We start from the raw sequence: 12131 nt of genomic DNA, 5'->3' as shown, positions 1-12131 counted from the left end.
TCAATCTTATGAACTTTTGAACTCCCGGGTTTTAAACCTTAGGGTTTGAAATACAGAATAGCTGTCATTAGGCCCATACTAATGCAAAGTGGGAAAGAGGAGGAGGGAATGAATCTGCTTGCTGCAGTGTCTAACTTCTCAGGGCTGTGTCCCAGTGAGTTGAGGCTCAGACACGCTGCTGGGACAGAAGGAGCACCGAGCAGAAGGAAGCAGCTGCGAATGTCACTTCTGCAGAACTCCAAGGCAGTACAGACACTCTTGAAGGAAATCCTGTTTCTTCACTAAATTTACTTTCGTGTCTGGGAGATTTCTCTCTATTCTACTGAAGTAACAATGAGGGCCACTCCAATCAGCAGTGAAAATTACGGCTAGAGTGTGGCTAGGGCCACACTCAGCAGCTCCTGCAAGGAAAGTGGTTGAGGAGAAGGAATGGAGCAGCTCATGCATTATCTATTCTATACCATCAGCTCAGGGATTTTGGTCTCACCTCAAAGCTGAGCAGTTTCTAAGTATTCTTGTTTTTAGCTGGCTAGACAGACTCTCTCTGTACTGACCATAGAAAGTGTTTCACTCATAATGTGCTTTTGTTCATCATTCACTAGTTAGCAGGCTTTAAACAAGGACGGGAAGAGTCCCAGCCTCATACCGAGAACTCATTAAGTTGAGCCACCAGGTCATTCATCTGGTCCCGGGTCTGGCGCAGCTCCAAGGATTCCTTCTGCAGCTTGTCCTTCATTTTGTTCAGTGTCTTCATCATTTCATCTTTCTCCTGGGTCTTTGTCTCACATTCCCGCTCCTTCTTCTCTAGCCTGCTCATCAGCTCGGCATGATCTAGGGGGAACAGGCAAGTGGGGCTGATGAAATAAAGCTCATAAACAGTTCCCAAAGAGATGCAGGTTATGCTGAAATAAAGCTGACAAATCTGTTCATTCAGCTGGGGATGTATAATGAGAGTAGGAAAAAGTAAACAGAGTCTGACTGTCTTGACAATGATCTTCAGTGATCAAGACAGCAATGCCCAAGTTTCACTTTGACTGTAAAATGACTTAATGTGAGGACTGAGGGAAGCCCCATCCTATGAAATACATAAACTGATCACCATGAGACAAAATGTACTGGAGGGAACAAAGCAGGGTTTGTCCATGAATGGAAGAGTTGTGTCCAGCTCTGCTGCCCGCTGCTCTGTGACTGAATCGGGATAATTCTTGCCTCCTCTTTTGCCTCCCCAAGCACAGAGGATGCACTCACCTTTGCGAAACTTCTCTGCCTGGTCCCTCCACTGCTTGACTTCATTTTCGTTCACCAGCCTGAAAGATGAATCAGATTATTTAAACTTGTTCTGAGCTACCCAGGCTGAAATGCAAGTGGCCATTACGTGTAGTGATCAGCAAAAGGCAACCTGGTGAATGTACATGTTTATACAGGCTCATACCAGTGGTCAGTCTGGTTCTAGATCCTGATCCTTACTATAGCCAACAGCTAATATAAATGTGATGGCTCGAAATCCTGAAAAGGGATAAAGGAATGCCTGGGGAAAATATCCTGATACGTTCCTGTCTTCAGGTAATGTCCTCAAAGTGCCAAGTCTACTTATTTTGAAAGAGAGAAATCATCACTAAAATAATCATAGCTGCTGTGAGTTACAAGTTACCCCATCCTTAATACAAGACCATATTGCCATCATTTTTTATACTCCCTGTGGTTCTATTTTTTCTTTCTTACAAGGAGGGAGGATGCTTATCTATTGGGTAATATATCAGTAACAAGGCAATGCTCGTATCTCATACTGGCAAAACTATTTCCTATTACTGACAGAAAATATGCAGGGCATTCTGGGGATTGATTAGATATGCAGAATGAGGAGTAGCTATGAAAGTAGAAAGGGAAGATCAGGCACGAGGTCTACAATGAAGTCTGATATTCAGACAGACAGAAAGAGATCAACACCACTGTGTTTTTTCCATGATGAGAAAACAGTTTTGATTTTGGCTCATGCCTGTAACAGTGGGGACTGTAAGATTTTCAGTACAGGAGAATTTGGTTTCATATGAGGCTTATATTCTATAAAATGCTCTTTTCAGTGGATAATTCAGAAGGGTAATGGACCATGAATTACCTGCAGAGGTAGATGGATGGAATGAAGAGTCCAAAAGTTTGGCTAAAAAAGGACTGAGAACAGGGAAGTTGAGATGAGAGCCAGCTCATGTAGCTAGACTTCTCAAATGATGCGTCCTATGGGAAAAAATAATGGCAGTGCCCTCAGCCAAGTCTGTGGGTGAGAGCATGCAAATATTTTATGAAGAGGTAAAAGGTTTTGTGTGCTAGGTGGGGGCTGCTTTCCACTATTTGAAATCTTTCTAAACTATATGCTCATTAGTGAAGAATGAGATCTAAGTAGAGATGACCACATTATTATTATTCTTTTTAATATCAACAAAGCTTTCACCAACATTCTGAATGAAAAAGGCACATGAGGAAGCCTTGTTATAATATCATAGGTACTTTTTCTGCTTTTTTATTTTCTGCTCTTAATATTTAATAGAAATTATAAGACAAAGGCAAAGACTTTGCTAGAAAATACTGTCTGGTTAAGATACCATTAGAAGGAAACTATTTAGAAGACTAACAAGACAATGAGAAGCTGTAAGTTAAAATAAGAAGGTCTGCAGATATGATATTTTCTTTCCTAAGCACCTGCATACTTATCATATACTTATACCTGCATATAGCAATAAACAATAATAATGCTGCTTACATTTTAATGATATTTTTGACATTGAAGTTTTCCAATGGAGCTATATCTGGATCATCTCCTCGTTCATCCTGAAGAACGATTTGTTGGAGTATTCTATCCAACAGCTGCCACTGCTGGAAATTTCCTCCGTTCCTCTTATCTGTATGGAAATAGATCAACCCATAAGAACTTCCATTTTCATGCCAAAGTGCACAGACCTGCCAACAGACTTCTTTTCCACCTTCCGTCTCAATTCTGTACACACTAAAGTATAGAACACAAAGCCTAACGTTGAAGTGTTGCTAACAGATTATTTACAAACACCTGGCATATTGGAACAGCACATAACAGGCATGGACAACTCTGTGCCCAATAAGCACATTCAGGCTGTGCAACCCTTTTCGCAGATTAGCTCTAACTTGCACTTTAAACGCCTACAGCAGTGACTCCTTTGTGACAGCTGTTACTCAGTATTTTCTGTGGCTTGATGTCAGGATTTATTTTTTTTTTGGTACCTAAGTAACATCATGACCAGGGACTGTATAAACAATCAGATGTTCTATCTGCATGCTCAGTTATCTGCAGGTCAGTGAAACTCAATTGGCAGGAAAAATTCATACAAACATAACCAAAAAGCGTGGAGAGAAAGAACAGAAATTGAACCAAAAATCCAGGTTGATACCTAAAACTCAAGTACTGCCTTGAAGAGTAATATCAAGTTGACCACTAGGACAAACAGCTGCTTGAATTTGTGAATAGCAACACTTGAATCTAATGAGTGCATGAAAACATACCATGTTACATTCTGAAAAGGCACACCACAGTACATTTCCCTCATATTCCCATTCACAGTTTGACTCCTCAAGTATAGCTGAAAGTAATGACGACCAGCACCTGATAACTAACAGGATCAAGGCAGGCAGTTCTTTAGGGATCTTGCTATGCCTTTCCTCAGCTGCTACACTCTGCAAGCATAACTGATTTTTATTTTTTTTTTACAGTTAACAAGAAGATTCCTATCACTTCTCTTGAAAACAAATGCCAATGCTAATTTTCAGTTTAAGTTCAGGAGCTCTCCACTGATGCGTTGCCATGAGATAGCAGCCTGAAGACTTACTGTGGAATTTCCCAGTGACAGAACAGCTTTCAGAACTGTATTGTTTCACCAGAAAAATTCCTCAGCACATTTTGTTAATATTCCAAATGGTATCTATTTCTGGGAATTCCCTGATCTAGAGCACAAGGGCTCTTTCTTTTTTAAAACTTCTAATTTAAAATCATTAAAGGCTCTGTCCGTGACTAACTGGAATGTTTCAGCTACTTGCAAGTGCAGAGAAGTCAAGCTGCTGCATTAAGTATTGCGACAAAAATCTGCTACATGGAGTCAGTGTAAGATACCAAGTCCCTCAGCCACTGCCAAGTTCTGAATGGAAGACAAGGGCGGTGTGTGTCTGTGGCCCTGTACCTACACCAAAGTTTCACCCAGTTCTTCAATACCCCTTGCTCTGGAAAACTGTGATGTACTCACATGGCATCTGCAAGCAGTGCTGGAGGATGGATAACAAATAGGGATAGGCGTCTGTGTGCTTCAACCTCTTCTTGATCAGCTCAAACATCTGAGAGGCACTTTTTGTGTCAATGTGGGTCTGAAGATAGAGAAGGTAGGGAAAAAACAAGTAAGAGAAAAAACATGCACAGTGAAAGCCTAACTGTGAGAGATCTGATCAACACAGAGACAGGCAAATTTCCAGCAACTGGACCTCTGCAGAGCCTCCTGCAATGTCCAGCTGCAAGTTCTGGTGAAGAACAGGTACATGGGTCTTTAAGACCAGCATAGCCATCCCCACTCCAGTATGGAAAAGATCCCCAAAGTAAAGGGCTGGAAAGGTGGGAGGCATGGAAAGCCACCGAGAGCTGTTCTGGAGCAAGCAAAACATTTGATTCCTAGAAAGTGGTGGCACAAATAGTGGAAGCTAAGCAGGAAAGGGCTAGTTGTTTTGTATCGGTGTGCAGCAAGAGCTGGTCATGAAGATAGAGGAAACTGTAATTATTCTAGACCCTACAGCCCCTTACTGTTGCTCGAGGTTGTGGAAACTGTCCTTGTTTTATGCTCATCTTTAAAATCCAACCAATCTGAAATACTGATCCTCTCCACAGGCTCTGAGGTGACAGTCTTCAGGAGAGTTTCCTGTAATCTTGGGAAAAGTATCAGAGAAGAGCTCAAGCTTCACCCATAGTCCTGTAAAGGGGATGTCTGAAACTAGAATATATCTGGATCATCAGGACAGAGAATATGAGCGCAGGGCTGAGAACCTCCTCTGCTCCTGAACCTTCAGCCAAACAAAAGAAATCTTTGTCAAAGATACTTGGCAGAAGCCCTGTTTGTGATCATTGTTTTCATTGTTCACACATCACAGATCCCTGACTTACTAAATGAGAAACAGCAAAAACAAAAGCACCAGCCATGCTTAGCACCAAAGTCAATCATTTTTTCAGGGAACACAAAGGGAAGTTGCACCAAGCATCCAAAGTGGATGTTCAGCTTTGGCAAGTTCAGGGACTCCAGAGAAAAACCTACCAGGTCAAACCGCTTGGCAAGTTCCAGGTCATCTTCATTTCTGACCATCTCAAAGAAATCTAAGTGCCTAAGAGAAAAGAGAAAAACAAAACAAACAAAACCTGCCAATGTTCATGGCATAATTCAGACTTAAACTAAGCACGTTACTGTAGAAGCAGCAATGCCGCATTTCTAGCTAAAACACTTGGAAATTGGCAAGCCTTTCTTACATGAAGTGCTGGGACAGGTATGCAAGGGAACTCATGGGGGTCAGTGAGAGGCCAAAAGGAATGGCTGGCTGAGGTATACATGCTCTTTAATCCTTACGCTGAGTCACTGTGTTGAGCTAAGGCTGCTAAAAAACATAAAATAGGAAAGGGATATTCTATTTGTGATAAATGCAGTGCCTGCAATAATAACACATTTCTAGAAAATCCAAGCCGTGCTTGTTAACCAGATATTAGACCATTAACAAGTTGTTTCTTTTACACGATGGAGCGGAGATGCGTTCAGTGGATTAGTTAAAGAGCAGAGCTCACAGCTGTCTTTACTTTTGCCCACTGATGAGCACAGCAGCATGCCTCTCTCAGGATGTGGGGGACCTGGTGAGAGACACATTTGACCATGGCATCTGGACTTCTCTTGCTCAGAGACCAGAGCACAGTAGATGATGTGGAGAAATTTTGTCACATCCCACTGTATAGGCCTGGCATACAGTCTATGTAATCCAGGCATCTGGGAACCATCTCAGACCTGCATTATCATTCTCATCACTGTTACTTTGTAAAATCCAAAAGTGCCCCTAAACCCCTCCTAAATACTCCTTGTTACTGACCAAAGGAACAGGGGTTGTCTATGGGTCAGATTCTCTTCTTGGTTATAATGTTGTAGATCAAAAGTAAGATTACTGGTTCTGGCTCCACAGCAAAACGTAGACACATACAACTACATGCCATCTTTTCCTGTGACATTAATACACAGGTATACACCTCCACCTGCTCAAAGATGTGAGGCCCCTCTTTGCTAGAGGCAGCAGATTTGCTAATCTGATGCTTGTGCAGAATCTCAAGCACATTACATTTGTCCCCAGAGATAGCTCTATCATCCTGTAGCAGCTCCTGGCAGTGGATGTTTGAGAAAATGATTCCTTGAGAAACCTGCAGACATAGGCCTGATCCATAGGTTTTTCACCATGTGCTTTGGCAAATTTGACATGTCTATCTAGAAAATCCCAGGTATCTGATACCTATACATCATCCCTGCTCTGTGGGAAGGGGCTTGGAGTAGCAGACAATAAGGGACAGCAGGTCAATGCCTCTCCACAAAGCTTCCTGTGGTCATGGGAGAAGGTAAACTCCCTATGGCTCCCTGATTTTACACCTTAAAATGCTTCATTTTTTAAGCAAATGGATTTTACCAGGGTCCTCATTGGTTCATCGATCTTTTAGCTTCTTGAAGTGTCTCAGTCAAATTGTTCAGGTTGTTTACTCTAAGTTTATTTCAGCATGTGGCTTTGTGAAGGGTTTAATTTAAGGTCATTAGCAGCTTCAATTACTGTGCAAAATACAGAATTGCTAGTAGAGAAAACATTTATTATCTGTATAACTTTTAACACAGTTATTTGAAGCTGCCATTCAGTGTTACATTTTGTGCAGTGGCAGGGCTGTTTGAAGATGCTCCTCATTCTTCTCTCTTGCCTCCTTGCTGCCTCCACCCCTTTGACCACCAGAGAGACGCCTCTTCTCTCACAGTTGTGCCAGTGCCACTCTTTGGGAGGGCGTGGTACAAGCTAGATCACAAAAAAGACTGAGCTTAAAGGAAAACCTTGGAAACTCGGAACCTGCGCTTTGACCACACATACCCAGTCTCAATGAAGTCAATTAACTACTGGCTTCCCTCTCTCCTACAGGAGAGGCTTTTGTTCCAGTTTTGCTACAAGAGAAAAGAATTAGAACTTTTTTTTCTGTTTTGATTTTTTTTTTTTTTTTTTTCATTTCAACTACCATCCCCAACTTAGAAGAAAAGCAATTCAGGAACACCTTGCCACAGCCACTGCCAATTTTGTATGTATTTTCCTACTTCATTTTTTTCCTACAATTTTCCTACTTCATCTGCTGATTTTAATTGTAAGGACGAATCTCCTTTATGTCTTTAAAGGAAGTCAGTTTTAGGAAGAGACAGAGACAGCTTTGTGCTTAATCTGAAACACAAATGGAGAAGAGTTTCTAAGAACTCTTTCTGTTGCTCAATAACTATTCTCAGAAAACATGTCTTACCTGTCCAGTGTGGCATTCTCATGTCCTCTTAGCTTGTCAATGACGGGTTGAATTCCTAGCATTAGAAACTCATATCGTAGGTGTAATCGGAACTCCAAATTGTCCTTAGAAAGTAGTGGAAAATCAAGTTACCAGGTTCCAAAAGCTTTAAATCACATTTTTTAAAAAATAGATTATTTAAAACCTCAGTTCTTCCCTTCTTAGTATCATCTATCCTAAAATCAAATTCACAGTTTGATTAATTCCAGTAAAGTAAGTTAAAAAAAAAATTAACATCTTCACCTCTGTTTCAGTTAAAAATACAGTCCTCACTTCCCTACAAGGAGTTCTGCATGTCCAGCCAAAAGGACAGCACAGTCCATTATGTTCCATGGAGAACAAAAGTTACTCGTGTTCATCCTGCTACTCCATTAGAGGTCCAGCTGCTGCTTACAGATGAACAGTAATAAAGCCTTCTTCCTAATTTTTATGTTTATTTATCATAAGATCACCATATACACTGGTAACCTTGACACCTGTTCAGTGGGATGTTACAGGACTGCTGGAGATAGAGACAGACATTGCCAGACAAAGCTCTTATGAGCTTGTTTTCTGTTGTGGTTCAACCAAAAAAAGATAAGCCAATGTAACAAAAGTAACACTTTTAATGAAACAAAATCAGTTTCAACTACCCTACAGCCTCAAAAAAAGTCTTGTTAATGAAAGAAAAACAACAAACTGTCTTTTCTCAAATGTCTCCTTTGACATTTTTAAATTAAAACATTTTGAGTTTGGCTTTGAGTCAAAATAATTGAACATTTCAAAACATTTCTGAAGGTAAACCAAAATGTTTTCTATAAGGCTGGAATTAAGAGGTAAATGCTTTGCAGTTCTTGGGAAAAAAAAAAAAAACAAAAAACCCGACACTAAAACCCCAAAGCAATCATTTCAGCGCAAGTAGTCTATGTTATATTACAAGAGGCTGGGAATGAAATAATATGGAAGACATTACAAGACTGATATTAACAATTAAGCATTATTTTCCACAAAGTATATCCACTCAATAACACAAGATTTGTGACTTAATCTACTAGCCATTTCCAAGGTAAATTAATTCAAGCATAATGTTTTAGAAGGAATTTTCAGGGCAGTGACTCACCTCACCAGCACCAGCATTCAGAACAGCATTGATAAAGGACATTATGGCTGTTTTGAGATTTACTTCATCTCGGTATCGCCCCATGCTTCGGTCCAGCTCATTCAACAATGTCTGAAATAGAAGAGCAGACTAGGTTAGAGGATATAATCTAATCTCTTGCACCATTTTGCATACTGTTCATGGGATATGCACACAGTCTTCGAGTTGCTACATATTTGTTTAAAGAAATAATTTTTTTCAGACAAGGTTGTTAGCAGTTTTGGGCATGCCACAATAAACAAATGAAGAATACTGATAGCAATAAAATGCCCACCTGATCCTAATGAAAAAAAAAGTTTTTCAAAAAGCTATTATTTGAGAAAAAGCAGATGCCCTTTATAGTTCCTGCCAACACGATCTAAGCAAGTAGCAGAATGATGTCCGTCACAGTCAGTTAACTCTGTGTGGCAAATATGACAGGGAGTTTATACACGCAGGAAAAAAACATCAGATTCACACATTCTTTCTACTCACATCACTCAAGTAACTTTCATTATTTCTTTGGACCTCAGCAGGATAGATTGCACTTACGTATACAGGGAGAAAGAATTCTAAAGAGAAGCTGTCTTTTGAGGAATAAAACCTACATGTGGATGTTGGGAGATTCCTCCTTGTTCCTTCACTTACAAACATTTCACACAAAGCAGACAATTACCAGCCTCTTGTAAAATCCTTTTAGAGATTCGCAAATAACAGGAATATCTCCTGTGCATACAGCTCCAAAGAGCAAAGGTGAATTACACAGCTCTGCTGGAAGTGCAGTTAAGCTCCAGTTTCCTTGTTCAGAATCAGAATGGTTTGGGTTGGAAGTGAACTTTAAAGATCATCTAGTTCAACCCTCCTGCAGTGGGCAGGGACATCTTCAACTAGACCAGGTTGCTCAAAGCCCCATCCAGCCTGGCCTTGAACACTTCCAGTGATGGGGCATCTACAGCTTCACTGGGCAACCTGTTCCAATGCCTCACCACCCTTGTCATATAAAAATCTCCTCCTTTTATCCAATCTAAATCTACCCTCTTTTAGTTTAATACCATTCAATACCCCTTGTCCTGTCACTACAGGCCCTGGTAAAAAAAATAAATATCTTTTTCCATCTTTTTTATAAGCTCCTTTTATATATTGAAAGGCTGCTATAAGGTCTTCCCAGAGACTGTATGTCTCCCTGTTAACCAAATAGCAGGGATATCTAGCATTCAGGGGGTATTTAGCTCAGAAATGCTTTTGATCTAATCTTTACATACTTACAGATATTTCACTATATTCTTATGAACATCAGGAGACAAAGGAGAAAAAAGACTAGACCAAATAATGTTGGTAGCCTGTGCCTTATACAGTCTATTTAGGATCCATTTCACTTGAATATTTACCGAAAAGGTTATGCGTAGAAACTGATTAGCCATGAAAGCAAATCTACTTTTAGCTTTGTGCTGATGACCGTGAATCTCCTCTTCAGGATGTTCTCTGATCAGTTCATAATTTCAAGGAAGACTTTCCTTACTGGAAGAGTAACAAATTTCTCTTGAGATCTGCCAGTTCAATTGTATGTGTCTCACTCGAGCATTAATAATAAATGCCTTGCACTCATATGTTTGGTTTGCTGATGCACTAGAAAAGACAGAATTCTTTTTACTCTTCCCAAGAAGTTTTGGCCATAAATGGACAACAGAGACAAAAATAATTTTCTAACGTTCAGCTCAGCAGATCCATCTAAATAAAATTTTGAAGCTATGATGCTGAGTAAGGAAGCTCATTTTCCTTTATTTAGTCAGTATTCTGCCCGTGGCTACTGAAAGTGTTCATTCATAGCAAAATCTTTCCTGTGCTAGTCATCAGTTTCATAGGTCTATCTTGTTTCCTGTAGAAAACGGACATCACCATGGAGATATGCCTCAAGAAACAGGAGGAATATCCTTCTGTGCATTCCCCAGGGTAAAGAATACCCTCCTGGCTTCAAGCAAACCCTTTGCTTGTTTTTGTATAAAAATCTTTTGATCTATCATACACTGCGACTGACAGCTGTTCTTGTATCCGAGCATAGCACGTTCACTATCAAGCAAGCTTGATTTCATAAACTCCTTTTTCTTGCATCTTCTAAATTGCCCCACTGGCACTTGCAAATGTCCCTACTCTTGGCATTTGAACTTCCATCACATCCATGATTTCCCTGTAGTTATATTATGGCCAAATACCAGCCCTTCCCCCATTTTGTTAGAAATGGGATTGAGTCTTACATGAAAATACATTAAATGCCCTACTAATTCAGGCTGAGGGTCAGTCCAGTCCAGCATCCTATGTCTCACAGTGACAATAGGAGACTATTCAAGAGGTCCTTAAATTCACCAACAAACCTGACTCTTCAACTTGACAAATAAGCAGAAGTCAAAGAAATGAGAGAATTTAGTTCTGTTACTGTCAGATTTGACACTGAAATCCAAAGCACATATATCTTCTTGGAATAATTTAAGTAGCCATTACTAAAGAAGCATCAAAACCAAGGATGGCTTTGCTGGTTTTCTTCAGAGGCCTCATTCCTACCATATGTTCTCACAGACTTTTATGAACACGGTAGACTCTATGCAACAGCATATCAGATACAGCATCCAGAGAGGCTGAAGGATGTTAACAAAAGTTTTCTATCCCCCATTTCAGAAGGCTGGACCAGGAGCAGAATGCAGTGGAGGCCAAGCCAAATTCAGGGCAAGAGAAACAAAAACTCTGGGTTGCACTAAGCTAATCAAAGAGCAGCACATCTTCATGTGATTGTTCAGCTCTAGAAGGAAACACTACAAGTTCATGCAATTCCTAAAGATCAGAGTCTACACCCACACACTGTGGCCAAACTCCAATATCTCTAACCCTTTTCAAATGGCTGTGGTTCAAGTCTTCACTTCAACATTTCCTGTGAAAAAGATTTCACCACACCTCTTGGCAGCCAGCTCTGTGGCCCAATTGATCTTTTGGTTGTAAAGGTTTTTCCTACTATTTAAGCAAAACTTTGCTTGTTTAATCCCATTATTCCTCATCACTGACATCCAGTAGGGTTTCATTCAATCTGCAGCAAACCTCAAAAGGCTTTGGATGAGCCCTGAGGGGAAGAAGCAAATCAAGTGGGAATATAGGATTTTAATTTGTTCCTTGTTAGCTCCTCTACTACAATTCCAAATTGATCAGATTTCTCCCTGCAGATTATGGTCTGTACTAACGGTGTTTAACACAAACCAGGCGAGGGGGCTCTGGAAGGAATGCTCCTAATCTCCACCTTTTCAACTGAAAATATCAAACTTCCTTTATTCCTTCACCTCAACCTTCAAATTTTCTAGTAGCATTAAGGAGGAAAATGAGGGTGTTCTGCCCAAAGCAGCCCAGTTAATATTTTCATCAGCAAGT

The 12131-nt window shown here is 40.3% G+C and overlaps 1 protein-coding gene across 2 annotated transcripts in view; it reads right to left on the bottom strand.

The window, feature by feature from the left end:
• Window positions 1-12131, bottom strand: part of DAAM2 (dishevelled associated activator of morphogenesis 2) — a 189675-nt gene that overhangs the window by 46831 nt on the left and 130713 nt on the right. For both annotated transcript variants that reach the window (XM_074144494.1, XM_074144492.1), the window contains exons 7-13: window positions 8706-8816; window positions 7568-7671; window positions 5313-5379; window positions 4263-4380; window positions 2756-2894; window positions 1249-1307; window positions 647-831 (exon numbers count right to left, since the gene is read on the bottom strand). In XM_074144494.1, coding sequence (XP_074000595.1) covers window positions 647-831; window positions 1249-1307; window positions 2756-2894; window positions 4263-4380; window positions 5313-5379; window positions 7568-7671; window positions 8706-8816 — 783 coding nt within the window. The remainder of the gene's footprint in view (window positions 1-646; window positions 832-1248; window positions 1308-2755; window positions 2895-4262; window positions 4381-5312; window positions 5380-7567; window positions 7672-8705; window positions 8817-12131) is intronic.

This window comes from Numenius arquata, chromosome 2 (assembly GCF_964106895.1).
Source record: "Numenius arquata chromosome 2, bNumArq3.hap1.1, whole genome shotgun sequence".
In the NCBI taxonomy this organism is placed as follows: domain Eukaryota; kingdom Metazoa; phylum Chordata; class Aves; order Charadriiformes; family Scolopacidae; genus Numenius; species Numenius arquata.
Note: the sequence above shows the minus strand (reverse complement) of the source record. Positions and strands in the feature narration are given on the sequence as shown.